Genomic DNA, 17,039 nt, shown 5'->3' on the forward strand with positions numbered 1-17,039 from the left:
CCCCTGTGCAGTCCAGAGAACACTACAAGCTCTTATAGGAGGTCCTATGAAATAAGGTAAGATCTCAAACAGAAGTTAATTCCTTTTTTAAAACAAATGGAATGCATCTTTTTACTAGCCTGTGCCATTAGTGTAGCGTTAGGATTCAGATATTAGGTATCTAAGACAAGCAGAATTCAAAATGTAATTAGCAATGCCTGGGGAACCAGAAGTCTTAAGTTCACACTTTAGTTTCTTCAATGGTAAATTTCTCCTAACCCCCAAACTCTTGAGGGAACTTTTTATTACCTAAATATGGCAGTCGGGTACAGGCCTTGGGGTCCCAGTGCATGCTGGGAAGCTTGCTGCAGTCTGGCTCCAGGAGCAACTGCATCCCGAATCTGAAGAGTCCTCCGAGGGTCTTTTCTTCCATTGCCAGCCATTCTCTTGCACAGAAAAGCTCCTTCACGGCCACACAGTACTCTCTAAAATACAACATCGAGAACAAAACTTGTTGAATTGTGGCGTGTGGAAGCCACATTTGCAGTGGGGCCTCAACTCTGCTTTCAAAACATCATCACAGTACATTGTTCTTGCAATAGCACTTTTGTGAAGTTCATTTTACTGTGTATTATCCTAGATTTTATGAAGTATGAGATAATAGCCAGTGAGATGGAAGACTGTCTTGTTTTCCTAAACATAATTATTCTACTAGGAACAAAAACACTTTCATGTTTTAAAAATACTAGCTTAGGAATGGTTCATAGGTCTTCCTGCAACTTCATGCTAAAAATAACTACAAAGGAACATAAACAAGTACACAGAGGTTAAATATACACATTGATAAAGTCACGTTTAAATCTGAATCTGGCCTGGGAACGTGTTCTAGAATCTTGGCATGATTGGACAGGGTTTGAGGAATAGAATCACCATCTCCGAAAGCTTTGTTCCTCAAAACAAAACTTCATCAGTTCCCTGACAGAGAACAGGAGAGTGTGCGTGTCCTCATCCAGAGCTTTCTCGAGAAGCAGCAACCTGTCCCAGAGTCTCCTGGGCTCCTTCCTGGAAACACTGGGGTAGTGTCTGTGTGAGGCTGAACCTGTTGTGTCATCAACATGTTGTTTTGCAAATGAAGGAGGCAAAAAAGCACTACTTAGATCAGTCGAGATCGTGTGAATTGCCATTCAAATCTGATAGAAAATAGCACAGATTGCACATGAAAAAGTCTCATTGATTCCAAGTGAAGATGTATGGGATTCTCCATAAGAAGAAATAACACAGAGGAGAAGTTCATGAAAATAGCTGATGTTCTTCATTCACTATCTGAAGCATGCCATGGATGAAATTACATGTGTGCATACATGTGTGTAGAAACATATCTAAATGCATTCCTGCTACAATGGTATTTTAAAAAATTATTTATAGTTTCTCCAAAGGACCCGTATGGGCTAAGTGAGCATATACAGAATGAAAGAGCTGTGCATACGCTTCACCTGGTGTACAATAACGTTTATGAATGTAACAACTGGATTTCGAATTTGGGGACCAGCAGTCAGAGAAGGGGAGAGAATACAGTTTTTAAGAAGCTGAGTGTTAGGCCTGCTGCATAGCTGTTTCTTTTCTGTTGGGGCCCACCCATGCACATCGCTTCTATTTAGAGAGCACAGCTAAACTGTAGGACACAAGGAAAAAAATTCTGTAGTTCACAGGATATAGCAGAAGCAAAAGTTTGGGGGGAAATGATTATCCTTTGTAAGTGGAAGCACACGTTCAAGAGTGGTTTGGGATTTGCTTTGTTCTTACTGTCATGCATTCAAGTGTAGGTTCTAGAGCACCATGTCTCACAACAACAAAAATCAGCGAGGAATGAAAAGGTGGACTGAGAAGTAGGGTGTGAGAGCACAACAGGAACCTGACAAAACGAGCACAGCAAGGAGAAACCAGGAATCAATGTTTTCACAACTTCAGCCAAAATTGTAAATTAAACAACATTCAAAAAATACATGCATATTCAATGTGTACCAACTTTTTTAGTCAGTGCAAAGATAAAGGACCAAAGAAACAAAAATGAGAAAACAGTCTGAAATAATAGGGAGAAATAAGCTAGAACGCCAGAGTACCAAAAATAGTGTAGCCCAGGAAGAAAGCCTGAGTACAAACAAAACTAGAAAGAATTAAACATGAAATCTAAAAAAATATTTTAAGGGGTAAAGTGTAAAACTTCCTGAACAGTTATTTTTTTTTAAATATTACTTAAATCACATGGAAAAAAATGATGAACACGATTATCCCCAAATAAATTCAACAGATATTTCCAATCTCAGCAATGAAAAAAGTAATTATTTTTTCAAGAGAAAACAGTGTTCTTTAAAGAGAAGTGGAAGTCAGAATGGCTTTCTGTTTTCTTTTCATTATAATATGGTAAGCAAAATGTTTTTGATTGAGTTCATAGCTTTTACGGAGAATTGAGTGTAACCCAAGACTTAAATATTGAGCTAAAATTAAATACATCAGGTTATAGAAAACATGATTTACATGTGATCAAAATAACACTGATTACACCAATTTCAGATGAATGAACAAAACATAAGCAAGCAAGAGAGGGATGAAAGTGTGGAATGTAAGGAGAAAAAAAAGACTTTTAGGAAATGGATGACAGAGAGAATCAAGGATAAATAAAAGACCTCTTCCAAAAAATTTCAAGTATATGGTTATGAAATTTTAAAAAGCTAAAAAAATTTCAAGTATGTGATTATAAAATTAAAAAAGCCAAAAGTAATGTCCCCAATCTAAGCATATACACATATAATGGAATCATAATAATACAGTTTATAAGTTTTAAAGAACAAATGTGGAAGGTTCAGTAATTTTTCAATCATAATTAGGCCTAGTGGGAATACCCCATTTTAAAATTGTAAATTTCTTTCTTACTCATGGCACCGATGGACTCCCATAGGCTGAGCCCATTGTTTCCTTTGCCCAGGGCACATAACAACTTTAAGGTTAGATATGAAATATATATTATGTTAACTAACCTACTCCAAATGCCTGTGATAGTGACTGTAGACCAGTAAATCAATATATATTAAATTGATAAAATTCTTTTTAGTCACTAAAAAAGGTACACATTATCAAATGGCTATTTATAATTAGAAAACCATGAGCAAGAGTATGTTTTTAAAAAATTTCATAAGAAAGGAAAAAGTAGAATGTAAAATGGTGCCCTTTGAACCACGTAGGAGAATAAACACAAGCAGAAACTTCTATAAAAGTCATAAAAATAATAATAATAATAATAACAATAACAGTAATAACAGTAGCCAGGCAAAGAAGTACAACTTGAAAACATCTAAAGAGCATTCCTACTGATCATTTATTTTAGCTCAATTTTTATTGGCACAGAAAGTTGTCATAACTACAAGTAAATATCTTTAAAAATCCGGGGTGAGAAAGTTCAATGCATCATTTTTTAGCTATTGGATTATATAAGATTCACTAAAGTGCAGAAGAAACTGGTTTTTATATTACTAATGATACTACTATTTGCATATTCCATGAATGTATACTTTAAATAAAGGGACTGTATCTTAAATGATTTTTGGAATTGTTAATTACATATCAAATTGTAAAAACCTTTAGAAAACACAGAAATTAAGAAAAAAAAACCTTTAGAGTAACTTTTCTGGCTCCAGTGGGAATGCAATATTTGACTATACAGATTTTTAAAAAGTAAAATGCTTATCTAAATAAGACTAAAAATTAGAAAAAGAATGTATGATACAGATACTTACAGATTCAGGAGATAAATATTCTCATCTAATAGAGTGCTAAAAGAAAGGTATTCTTTTCTAAACTCATACTCCGTAAATTATTTTCAATCCTAAAATCTTTCATCCATGCATGTTCGCTGAGCCAGGAAATAAATGTTGGAAAGTTAATACCACATTTTGTGCTAAAATGCCAAAATAAAATTTAATTTTAAATAAAATACCCGTGTTTTAAATATATTTCAAAAACTATTGATCTAGCTGACAGACTGAGGTTGTTACACAGATACTTACATAAATACGGCACACTCATTCCCTGGCTCAGCCCTCAAACGCCCAGCAAAACTGATGAGAGCTCAGTGCAGGCTTCCCACCAGCATGGCAAGAATCTAATCACTTGAGCCATCATCAATTCCTCCAAGAGTCTGTAACATCAGCAAGTTGGAATGAGGAGCTAGAACCCAAGTGTTCCCAGGTGTCTTGACTGCTAGACTGAATTCTAAAGAACTCTAAATTACTAAATTTTGGAAAAGGGGAGATCCTATTTTTAAAAAGGGGTATGTATTACTTCTAGATCATATGGTTTCTTCTACCAGGACTATAAAAATATCAGCCATACATCTAATGGAATTCTATAAAGTGACTGATAACAGTTGATTAGATTAAATAAAATAACTGTTATTAATTGTTAATAATTGCCCATGAATAAAATGGACATTTTACCCTGTTTTGTTGACCAGGAATGATTATTTTCAACTGATAAAACTTGGTTCTTCTCAGTAATTAGAAAGTGTAGTAGCAAAAAAAAAAAAAAAAGCAGAAGAAGAAAGGATTGCCAGGTTAGAATCTTTGGACAGCCTTCTGCCTGGAGCTGGTTTCTGATGTTTTGCTGTTAATGAGTGCATAACCTTGAGTAATGTCAAATCCCTACAAGTTTCTTTCCGCTACTGTCGTTGTTCAAGTTAACTGGTTTAGAATGCTTAAGCCATATTAGGAGGAGCTTGCTTCTACTTATTCCCTCTAACCTTAGACACACAAATAAGTCATAACAGTAATAAAATGATCTGTTCCATGGAGCAACATGGATCCATATCAGAAACTGTACAGTATGCTTAACAAAAGAATTAGAAAGTAAAATGTTGATTATTGTATGATGCTGCGAATATGAAATCCAAGAATAAACAAAGCTAATCTATGGTTAGAGAAATCAGAGCAGCAGATGCCTTTGGGGAAAATGAAGAATTTGTTAGACTACAGGGGAGCCTTATTGGTGGAGAAAGCGTTCCATGAATTTTGGTCTGATCGGGATGGTGATTGCATAGGCATACTCCTTTGTCAAATCATTGATCTATATGCTGAAGAGGGGTGAAGTTTATTATACATAAACTTTGCTTATGGCATTTAAAAATGTGATTGAAATGACTATGAAATTATGCAGCTCAACTCTAATATTTAAAAAAATATGAGGAAATTAGTAGTATTTTGCGTTTCTACATTTTATGAGCATTCTGACCTAGTAGGACAATCATACTGTAATTAGTAGTCCTGTTTACAAGATCATTTACAACAGAAGAAATAGTTGTGTGAAGGAAGTCCGTGACCTTCACTAACAGTTATAACAGATCTGGTTAGAAGAAATGGCATACCATATTCCTGCATAGAAATACTCTTACCTAGGAATAATGCAATTATACCAATTCGTTCTTAATTAGCTCTAGAAAGCTAGCGTCATTGTAATCAAATTCAAAATGGAATTTACATGCTGATATTGACAACATTTCAGATATATCAGAGTGGGACAATTGCCCAACTCTATATAACAAATGAACACATTCAACTCAGCTCAAGCTAAAATTACACAGAAAACTTTATAACAAGATCAGCACGCATGTTTTAATGCAGTGCCAAAGGCAGAAACTAAACTCCACAAGAATGTTTGATTTGACTAAAAAGTTAATATTTTAAGAGTGTCAAAAATAACTTGCTTAAATAGGTTTTTCATCTCTTAGTGGCACAAGCAAAATGTTTATGGATTCAATATGATGATGTCCATGATTTTCTTCAAATTTGCATGGGCCTGTGCAGGGAAAGATATAAATTGACACTTGGTTATTGATTCTACAGGTAAGTGAAGGGTACATGGCATTCATTTTACTATGATCTTTACTTTTGTATACACTTGAAAATGTTCAGGATTTTAAAAAGACATTCCCTGGCCACAGATAGAACAAAAAGGAATTTTCTCATTCACTTATTCTTGCTATTTTACCTGCATATAGGGGTAGGAGTAGGTACAATTCCGGGGTTGCACTCTTGGAAGATGTAGTTACATAACAAAGCCTCAGCAGCCGGCCGGCAGAGTGGGCTCACAGCTTTCAGTTCATTCCAGGCTGTGTGAACCAGTAGCTCTTGGGCTTCCTCAGGGTCTGCGTAGGAGGTGTTGAAAAAAACAAGCGCGTCTTTTGCCAGGACTGCATGACACACCTCCCCTCTGTACTGGGCGCAGTAGCCTTGGTTATCTTTCTGTGGTTTACTGAAAGAAGCAATGAACAATGTTCCATTACATGTCATTTCTTGGCAATCATTCTGGGTTTTTTTTTTTTTCAGTTTCCACATCTGCATCACAGAAATAGGAGAAAACTATACTAGCAAATTAGTTGAAAGTTTCCATCTGAATATTGTCTTCATTTCCAGCTGCAATTATATCATCTTGTTTAGATTTGCATAAATGTTGGTATTCAGCTTTTAATTATCATCACATAAAGGATTTAAAGCAAGAAAATGTAACAAATTTAATTTATGGACATTTTTAAACTGTTAGGAAATCTCATATTAATTTGAAAAAACAGGATATCCAGCTACACGTCTTGATTGAGATAGCTGCTATAGCTCATCAGTTGCAGCAATGACCTTGTAGAAAATACATCTATACTTTAATGTTTTGCAAAATAGGCTCCTTTCATTCATATTAGCCTTTAACTAATTAGCTGATGTGACTTTTATTCAATCACCCCATTTGTAGAAAATGTTTTAAATAAGGGCCTTGAGTAAGAAAACACTAAGCTTGTAGGAAAATTTGTGTGAAGTGAAAGTACACAAAGAAACCATTTATAGCTCTGGCTGTTAGTGAACATGGTCTGATGATTCTGAGAGACAGCTCCAAGAATGTTGTGCTTTAAGATTCTCAATAAATGGGGCCAGCTTGGTGGGTGACACCTGTCTCCTGATAGGCCCTGGCTTATGTCCTGGCTGCTCCATTTCTGATCCAACCTCCTGCTAGTGGTCTAGGAAAAGAAGTGGAAAATGGATTAAGAATTCAGACCATTGCCACCCACATGGTAGACCTGGTAGAGGAGCCTGGCTCCTGGCTTCAGCCTGACCCAGTCTTAGCCACTGCAGCCATCTGGGGAATGAACCAGTGGCTGGGGGATCTTTCTCTAAGACAGAGATAGAAAGATCTTTAGTGTCTTCAACCTATCACCTAAAACCTTGATAAAGGACTTGGCAGCAAGAGCAGGGGAACGAGGTGAATGCAAAGAATTCCTGCTGTTTTCTGCAATGTTTTCCAAGTGCTATGACCCCTTGTGTCTAGTTAAAATAGTGCTTCACTGCATACCAGTTCTTGATGCATTTGGTGGGTGCAATTCTAGAAGCAGCTGGTTCTGTTTCTCATAGCAGGGCAGAGGTCACCCATTCACAGAATGCTTGTTATTTTGGTTGACCTGCCAGATTATCTTCTAAAAATGCTGCCTTATAGTACACATGGGAACAAACCCCCTCTTACCTGCTGCCAAACGAAGCATAGCTGACTTCTCTTTCAGTACGGCTTCTTTTTGTCCAAATTGGCAGCAATGGATATCTGATCCCAAATTACTCTCAATTAATTTTGTAATTGACAAATCTGTGTCACTGAATGAGATATTTACATGATTCTCACCACACCTCTTACTCTTTCTCTCCACATTAGCATGCAAAAATCACATTGGATAGGACATCTTTAAGTGCTCTTATATTTGTGAATATATGCCCATTTTCTAAATACACCACTTTGTCCAAGAGCTCCCCCATCCTGGGCATGGTTATTACCTCACTGCTCCATGCCACTTCTCCCCCACATATCTCTGGGAAGCGCACTTGATGGCTGTGCCTTTCCTCTGATACAGACAAATCTTCCCTTACAGAACAACTGCCTTATCTCTTCTTGAACCTTTCCAACAAAGTGTGTAACTGAGGATCCTGGAAATGTTTGTACTACTTCAAGTCTAATGTGTCGCTCTGTGATTCAGTCTCTAAGGTATAGGTCAGCAAATAACATCCACAGAGAAATGCTGCTTGATGTGCCTTGTTTTGTGTAATGGCTATATTTTCAATTCATCACTTGCAGATGTACATCAGGGAGGCGTCAGTTGTTGGCTTAAGTAGTTGCCTTCCTGCTACCTCTTTATGAGACTCAGATTGAGTTCCAGGATTCTGGCTTTGGCCTGACCTACCCATGCCTGAAATAGACATTTGGGGAGTGAACAGGTGGTTGGAAGAACTCTCTATATCTATCTTTGACTGCCTTTCAAGTGATTTTGATAAATTTTACAGCCAAATACACTAAATGGCATGTTAATGAAAGATGTCATCTCCTTTGGTGGCCTGCATTGTATTATGCCTATTATATTTGTGTTCTATATCCCTTCAGCAGAAAATCGGCTTCATCATCGTTTGGGGATCAGCAATATTTTGTCTCTTAGAAGTGTGATAATCATATAATATCAGCAAATATTCAAAGGGTAGATAAATGCATCAAACCTAGATGAATTGGAGTAACTTTGGCCAGATACCAAATATTCTTAGGCAATGAGTTTTTCATCCTGTGGAGTTGGAATCAATGGCTGAGGTTCTAAATTCTCCATTGCTGCAGCCCTGGAATAGGGTATTTAGTGTAGTAGTTACATATGGTCTTGACTCTGTTTGCCTCAACTCAGATGGAAGGTTTCAGTTTGATAGTTGTGCAATCCAAGGGACTCTTGGTGCATTAAATTCTTCATTTCAAGTTACAAATACAATAATATTTTTTCTCCATACAGTCATTGAATTACTAACATGAGAAAAGTGATGTTGATATTTTTGAGCATTTGTACTCAAAAGCAGTTGTAATTGTCATGATTGCTACTCCTAATTAAGCTTTCTGTATTTCAGGTTTAGCACTGGTAAAATTAGAAATCATTATCACATTTTATAGAGGTTTATGAAAACTCTAGTATAATATTGCAAATTAAAGTTTGTTGCAAAATATTCCATTCCAGGGTGGTACTTTCTCATGCTCAGGATAAAACTACAAGGCAGGGTCAGGGAGTCCATTCTGGGTTCAACTTTCAACTCCATTGCTTGCCAGTTGTGTAAGCCACGTGAATCTCCTGGTTCAAATAAGCACTCCTAGTTCCTTTTTCTGGAAAATAGAGGTGGTAATGTCGCCTACTTCATTGGGGTGTCTTGAGCATATAAAGTTCTCAGCATCATATCTACACATAACTACGCAACAGGTGCTACCTACCTCTATCTTCATCATTATTGTCTAAGAGTATCAAAAGGATTAGAAAATTTTGAAAGGCTACAGTCTGTGCAAATAATAGAAATAAGTGGTATGCCAAATTAACAAAACATAACAAAATAATACACTGGTATGATAACAATATCTTACCTCCATTCTACTAACAGGTAAGGAAGTTCCCACAGGAAATCAAGTTAAAAGAGAAAAGAAAACAAATAGTTAGCACACTTTCATCTTCTAATTTGAGACAATTTGATAAAAAAAATAATCATTACGTTTCTAAAGATTTTACTGCTTTCAGTCTATGTCAAATATGGCAGTAAGCAGATTTGGAGAAGGTTGGGGAGACAGTATCTTCAGGAGCTACTTCAAACATGGGCACTGGCAGCTCCATTGCAAACTGAATCAACCATGAAGACATCAGCTAAGGCAGTGTCTCAGCTCAAAATTCCCCTGCGTTAGCTACCAGGAGACTTTGCCTTAAGAATCAGCATGAGTGACAAGGAAATGTAAGATGGGAGATAGTGAAGGAGAACTTAGAAGGCAGATATTCCCACAGAGCCAACTGACTTCAAGGGCGTAATCCGTGCAGAGTCAAAAAGGTCTTAAGCTTAGAAAGCTTAACTAAATGCTTAGTTTAATACTCTGCTGTAACTGTTCAAAATACTTAGTGTTTTCTTAAACAAAGGACTTTGCATTTTTATTTTGCAGTGAGCCTACAAATTTTGTAGCCAGATCTGCCAAAGGAAAAACTCAGGGCTCTAAGGAGACTCCCATCAGGAGAGTTCCATCTCAGACTTGTCCCAACCTGAGACCCTGGAAAGGGTAAACTGTGGCCCACACTTTGGCATTGCATCATCTTACTTTGTATAGGAAGCTTGAGACTATGTCTGATTTTTCAGGCTGTGTAGGTTATTTCTTCTGTGCCTCCACAATCCTCATTTTAAAATGAAAAGAAAAGGCCTAGTGTGGTAGCCTCACAGCTAAGTCCTTGCCTTAAGCATGCCGGGATCCATATGGGAGTTGGTTCTAATCCCGGCTGCCTGCTTCCCATCCAGCTCCCTGCTTGTGGCCTGGGAAAGCGGTCGAGGATGGCCCCAACCCTTGGAACCCTGCACAAGCGTGGAAGAGGCTCTGGGCTCCTGGCTTCAGATTGGTGCAGCACTGGCCATTGTGGCCACTTGGGAGTGAATCAACAATGGAAGATCTTCCTCTCTCTCTCCTCCTCTCTCTATAAATCTGACTTTCCAATAAAAATTAAAAACAAATCTTAAAAAAAGGAAAAGTTAAACTGAGATATGGTCTAAAGCTAATCTGCTGTATGAAAATTTATCTGAATATAAAACTCTACCACCTTTAAAAGGTTTTTTAAATATCCATTTTGATATTTTAAAGTTTCAAAATGAACTCCTTTTGATTCAATCTTCCTGAGATACAAAATTTCATATCATTCCCTTGCAAATATTGGAAGGGTCGGTAACTATAGTTATTGGAAAATGATGTATTAGTCGATGTTCTAAAGCATTATCAATTAGGCTTCTTGATAAATAACATGCAATGTGATCAAAATAGTGATTAACTCTTCTTTATTGTAGTGAAATAGTAATAACTCATGGAATAGACAGAGTGTGATATGATTAACATACACATATAAATATACACATATATACCATGATATAGACCTTTTTAAAATGGAATCAACAAGAAGGCAAGGATAATCAAAATTTTCAAGAAATATATTTTTTTCTAATAAATGTTTTTGGTGGAAACACAAAAATGTAAGAAAGCAGTTATGGTTTGTGCATTGTCTGTAAATGTTCAAAATTGAATAAAATAGTAAAAGGCACGGTGTGTTTATAAATGATAAAAATAAGTATTAGCAATACAAGAATAATTCTGAAATACTTATTAACATTTACATTTTCTGATCTATATTATTAGCAAAATCTTTCCTTTTTAACCATGCATTTTAAACATTAGTTGTAGTAGTCATCAGGCTAAATGAAATTAGGTAAGCTAACTTGAGGCAAAATGATATTAAGTGAGCTAACTTTGGATACGTGTGTCTATTATAAATATACTCATCTCAATCTAAACATGAGTATTTTTATTCCAGCTATTCACTACACAGACTCCCCTTTATTTGATTCTTTTCACCTGTAGTTGGCAAGCTCTCAAATAATCATAGAGAATACATAAATGTGTACATACACACACAACTGGACATTCCCTGTCCAGAAGGGCTCAATCACCACATCCTTGATTTTAATAACAGGCTGTGTAATCACAGAAATGGCCATTGTTTTTAGCCGTCAGGTGAAGATGGGAGGGCATTCTAGCAGGAATAAGAGGAATGGAAATGAATATCTCTGGATCCATCTTTGGATTTTTGTTGCTGTTATATGCTCACACAATATTCAATGAGTTTCTTTTCAAACTAAAACCTAGAAACTAGCATCCAAAAGCAAGAGTTTTGGTTCTAAGATGACATCATGAGGACATTTCCCAGCCCCAGGTACTGATGTAGTTTGGTACCTGGGAGCAGCTCCCTTCGTCTCTTTCTCTATCTAACCCATTCAGGAGAAAAGGGAAGAAAGAGAAAATTAGAAGCATTTGTCTCACCCGTCATCCCCCATGCCTTGACCCCATCCTTCCTAATTGGTGGCCCTCATGGGCATGCATCCTTGTCAACTATGTAAACAACATGATGAATAAAAGAATTAAAAAACATATTACAGTGGCAGGTATTTGGTGCAGTGTTTTCATTGCCACATGCCATTTTAAAGAGCCTGGTTCAATTTCCAGAGAGAGAAAGATATTCCATCCAGTCCACCAAATGGCAGCAATGGCCCGGGCCAGTGTCTGGGTCTGCCACATGAGTAGCAGGGACCCAAATGTTTGGATCATCATCTGCTGCTTTCCCATGCAGTGTATCAGGAGCTCATCAGCTGTTTGATACGGATGCTGGTGTTGCAAGTGGCATCTCAGCTCATTTTGTCACAGTGCTGGTCCCCCACTCCAGCTTCGTGTTAATGTGCACCCGTGGAAATAGCAGACATGAGAGACTAGAATGCATGGGCTCTAGTCTCTGCATTCCCTAAGTCCTGGCTGTTACAGGCATGTTGGGAGTGAACCAGTGGATATGGGAGCTTTCTGTCTTTCTTCTCCCATCTCTGCATTTAAAATGAAATGAAAATAACATAACTTATTTTATTTTTATTTTTTTTTCTTTTTTTTTTTTTTTTTTTTAAAGATTTATTTTTATTATTTTTTTTTCATTGGAAAGGCGGATATACAGAGAGGAGAGACAGAGAGGAAGATCCTCCGTCCGATGATTCACTCCCCAAGTGAGCGCAACGGGCCGATACTATGCCGGTCCGAAGCCAGGAGCCTCTTCCGGGTCTCCCACGCGGGTGCAGGGTCCCAAGGCTTTGGGCCGTCCTCGACTGCTTTCCCAGGCCACAGGCAGGGAGCTGGAAGGGAAGCGGGGCTGCCGGGATTAGAACCGGCGCCCATATGGGATCCCGGGCGTGCTAGGCGAGGACTTAACCACTTGCGCCACCGCGCCGGGCCCAACATAACTTATTTTAAAATAGTATTACTTTCAGAAAAGAGTGACATTCACTCCTGCTCTTAGAACCACCAAGAAGTGAGAGTTTCTTTTGTCCAGGAAATGCCTTCAAAGGCAGCTAAATTACAAGAGGACTGGGTACCTGAGAAATGGACTCTGTGGTAAGAAACTGATAGGACTTGGGGTCAGAGGTTACAACTAAGGAGACTGAATTAGTGTGGCACTCCATATTTGGGCAGTGTGCAATGCACAGCTTTCACAAGATCTATGTCCCCATGGTAGAGTCAGTATTCAGACATCTGCAACACAGAGACACTAACCCATCAAGGAATAGGTTATTATTTTTATTTTGTATGATGCACCTGCTAGGTTCCAATAGTGATCTGCTATTTTTTTTTTCAAATCTCTTTGGTTTTTTATTTCCTCCTCTGTGAAATGGGGATAATGTTCTGAGGTTTAAGTGAATTTGAATTTTCTCTCTCTCTCTCTGTGCATCTCTGTCTCACACACACACACACACACACACACACACACACACACACACACACGTGTGTGTATATATTACATATTGTTACTAGAAATGCCATTTGTACTAGTTAGAATTATTGTTAGAGAAGTAGCCAAGGTCAACAAAGAATGAGACACATTCTCTTCAGAAAAAGGCAATTTCTCTAACTTCTTCAGAGAAATTACAAAAGTAGAGAGAGTATAGATTTAAAAAGTTGTAGCCAGTTATATTTTCTCTCCATTTCTTAGAATAAAACATGGTTGTCAGTGAGGAAAGTGAAGGAGAGACTCAAGTTTCTCCTTAAGCTCTCCTTAATCTTAGGCTTAAATCTCACCTTAAACTCTCCTTAATCTTAAACTGTGTCAGGCAGGCAAAAGCCAGAAACCAGAATCTCAATCTAGATGTCTTGTGTGAGTGGATGGAAGGAACCCAATTCTCTGAGCCATTATTGCTGCTTCCTGGGTCTGTATTTGTAAGCAGCTGGAGTCAGGACCCAAAGCTGGACATCACACCCAGTTACTCTGATATAATATGTAAGCATCTTCACTGCCAGGCCAAATGACTGCCTCCACACGGTGGACTTTTAAACTAGACACAACTATGGTTTTTAATCTGTCAACATTAGTTAGCAACTAGGGAAGGATTTGCTCCTCAGAGGGAAATGAAGATTTTAGAAAATATAATCCTTCAGTTCCTTATGGTTGATGCATTTCCTCCATATACTGTCAACTTTAAATTTTGCCATTCACTTACCACATCTGTAATTTGGATATTGGTTACCTCTCCATTTGCTCTTGAATTTGTGAAGTTCTTGAATCCAAAGTGAAAGTTTTAGAAAAACTTTTGTTACAAATAGGGTTTTACTCTATAATGAGCTCCAGAATTTTGGTCCTTTCCATTTAGGTCACTTTGCTTAGGGACAAGAACCTACATCCTTCTAGTAGACAAAAAAGTTAGACTTCTTTGAGATACTTTCCAAGTCGTGTTCTGCAGCAATAACAACTGAGAATAACTGGTAAGAAAATAGCAAGATGTACGCGAGATTTTCAGCCCTCAACTGCCAGAAAACTCACTGGGTGATGGCTGAATAAATACCATAGATTTTATATGTACTTCCATTCTGGAAAATAAAAAGGGCCTAGGAAATGCCTTCTCTTTTGTTTTGATACACAGGCTGGGATCCGGAATTGTTGCTTCAATAATCTAAGAGATACTACTGACACTTCAACAGAGTTAAAATTTACATTTTACCAAACTAGAGAAATCTGCAGAGATGTTTAAGCAGTTAATATTACCAAAGGACAGGAAATAGGATGAAAAGAGCTGTACATTATTGCTGAATGCCGAGGAAAGTGTACTTATATAACCCAAACCTTAGGGCAATTCTGCTGAGTAAATAGAACAGACAGAAGGGAAATGTGAAGTTAAGTCTTCCAGAGAAAACAGTATGTTCTTTGAAGGAGTCAAGACAGCCTCTAATAGCAACTGGGCCTGCAGACTTATTGAAACATGAAATACTACCATTGCATTTGAAAAAGCCTTCATTTTAAGCTATAGAGGAAAGATGCAGTAGAATGGCGATGAACCAGTATCAAAGAGAATGTAGACACAATTCTTGGGAAGAGAGAATGAGCTAAGATAGATTTCCACTTCAAGGGGAAAAAAAGTAAAGAAAAAGGAGGTTGATTTCAGACTATGTGATAGTTTTTACTAAGAAGAAAATGAAGGGATACTCTCTTTCTTTGGGCTTCCGTGTGTTTCTTACAGAAAAGTCTCCAAAGTATCTGCTTTTATTTGTTTTGTTTGGAAGGGAAATACAGGAGAAGGGACAGGGAAGGGATCTGAGAACACTATAATCATAAACAAGTGATCTCTCAAAACCAGATTTTCTAAAACATCAAAAAAAAAAATCCTGATGCTTTCCAATACTCGTCGTACCTCTAAAACTATCTGGAAAAGTTAACAACACTCGGACTTTCTTCTGAAACATATGGCTGCTCTAAACAAGAAAGCTGCCCCATGGTAAAAGAACCCTCACCTTCTGCATCTAACCAGAAAACATCTGGTAGCAATTTAGTGTGGCTACTGGCTGTTACTCGTTAATTCTTTTTCCTTTTATTAAAAACAAAACAAAATACCTTTAGTCAACTTAAAGCCAGACAAAGCCACCATGAAATGTCAAGGGATTGTGGGTGTTTTATTGATATAAACTCGCTCTGCCTGGGGTGGGTAAAGTGCTGAGTGGCAAAGGGGACAGATGATGTGTGCCTGCTGTGTGACCACAGGCCTGCAAATTGTCTGCAGTGTGGGGGGAAGTGGAAGCACAAGCATCAGTCAGGAAAAGAGCATGTAAAACGATGATATATTAAATTACCTCTATCAATTATTAGATGGAATTTAAAGTTGTATTTTTTTTTTTGCATAATGGGGTAAATCCCCAAGTTTAATGTCTTGCTTGTATCTCACAAATGCAAAAATTCACAAACTGTGGCAGCCAGTGAGGAACCAGATTAAAAGGATGAAGCACTACACACCTTTATAAAGCTAGCCCAAGTGAGGCACCGTGCTTAACAATCTATTTCATTACACTATAAAGAATGTATTGTGGCACCAGCGTAATAATGAGTTTCTTTCTGCATTTTCTGACCAATGTTAAACTGTAGGTCCACCAAGCCTTCAGTAAAACTGAGTCTTTTAGTGGGAAACTAAAGGTAAAATGGAAACTTATGTGAAATATTCAGATTTTTAACTTATAGTTGTAGTAACAAAGCAGCATAATTAATGTTCTAACCTATAGAGGGGCTCCCTCCCACTGCTAGCCTATGATCTCGCATTCAGTATATCTATCATGTGTATCTTTTTTCTACACAAAATCATACACCAAAAAACCCACAAATATTACCTATAGGTTTGATGAATATGGCAGAGATTGCAGCTTTCTCATACCAATTCTTTGCTTTGCCACTAAAAGAACTTTAGTTTTTGATTAAGAGTAGTGATATCCAGCTGAAAGACTAAATTTCCCTGTCTATAGCTTAGCTAGGAATGGTAAGTTCTAAGTTCTTGACAATAAGAGTTAAGTGGAAGTGCCATGTGTTATTTCTGGAAAAATCTTGAAACAAAAAGAGTGTGTTCATGTTCTCTTCTGTCTTCCATCTTGCTGCTGAAATATAAATCTGGTGACTAGAGTTCTAAAATTCATATTGAACTTGGAAGACAAGCACTATACCTAAGGTACAAACTCAAGGGCGTAACGATCTATAAGCAACTGTATCAACCCTGAAGTATGTCTTAAGTTTTCTTACACAAAAGAGGAATAAGTATCTACTTTACAATTTTTATTTTTTGGTGTTTCTTCTATACTGTGCTCAAATATAACCTAACTAATTTGGTAGGAAACATAGATTTTGAGTATATTTTCATGACACATAGAAGAGGCAACACTTCCCACCAACACACAGCAAACTTTGATTCATCTTTTTATCCATCTTTTCTCTCTTCTCTTTCCAAATACCCAATTAGACAGTCCCTACCCAGCCATCTCTAATATTGTTTTTCCTTCCTTAGAATCGGGGTCTATTCTCACGTCTCTCTCTTCCTTAATGACACTTGGCTGGACATTGTGCTTGCTCCATTTCTCTTTCAGGAATGACTTTATATTAGCAAAGCTTTTGT

General features: G+C 37.4%; 1 protein-coding gene across 7 annotated transcripts in view; it reads right to left on the bottom strand.

The window, feature by feature from the left end:
* The window catches only part of MUSK (muscle associated receptor tyrosine kinase), an 84,742-nt gene that overhangs the window by 18,709 nt on the left and 48,994 nt on the right, over nucleotides 1–17,039 (bottom strand). For 4 of the 7 annotated variants that reach the window (XM_041004555.1, XM_041004556.1, XM_041004554.1 and 1 more), the window contains 3 exons: nucleotides 9,436–9,442; nucleotides 6,016–6,279; nucleotides 289–464 (listed from right to left, as the gene is read on the bottom strand). In XM_041004555.1, coding sequence (XP_040860489.1) covers nucleotides 289–464; nucleotides 6,016–6,279; nucleotides 9,436–9,442 — 447 coding nt within the window. Of the gene's footprint in view, nucleotides 1–288; nucleotides 465–6,015; nucleotides 6,280–9,435; nucleotides 9,443–16,983; nucleotides 17,033–17,039 lie in introns of all 7 variants that reach the window. The other 3 variants (XM_041004559.1, XM_041004558.1, XM_041004552.1) reach the window with 2 other exon arrangements.

Source organism: Ochotona curzoniae, unplaced genomic scaffold (assembly GCF_017591425.1).
Source record: "Ochotona curzoniae isolate NIBS_2020 unplaced genomic scaffold, NIBS_Ocur_1.0 scaffold_3208, whole genome shotgun sequence".
NCBI classification, from domain to species: domain Eukaryota; kingdom Metazoa; phylum Chordata; class Mammalia; order Lagomorpha; family Ochotonidae; genus Ochotona; species Ochotona curzoniae.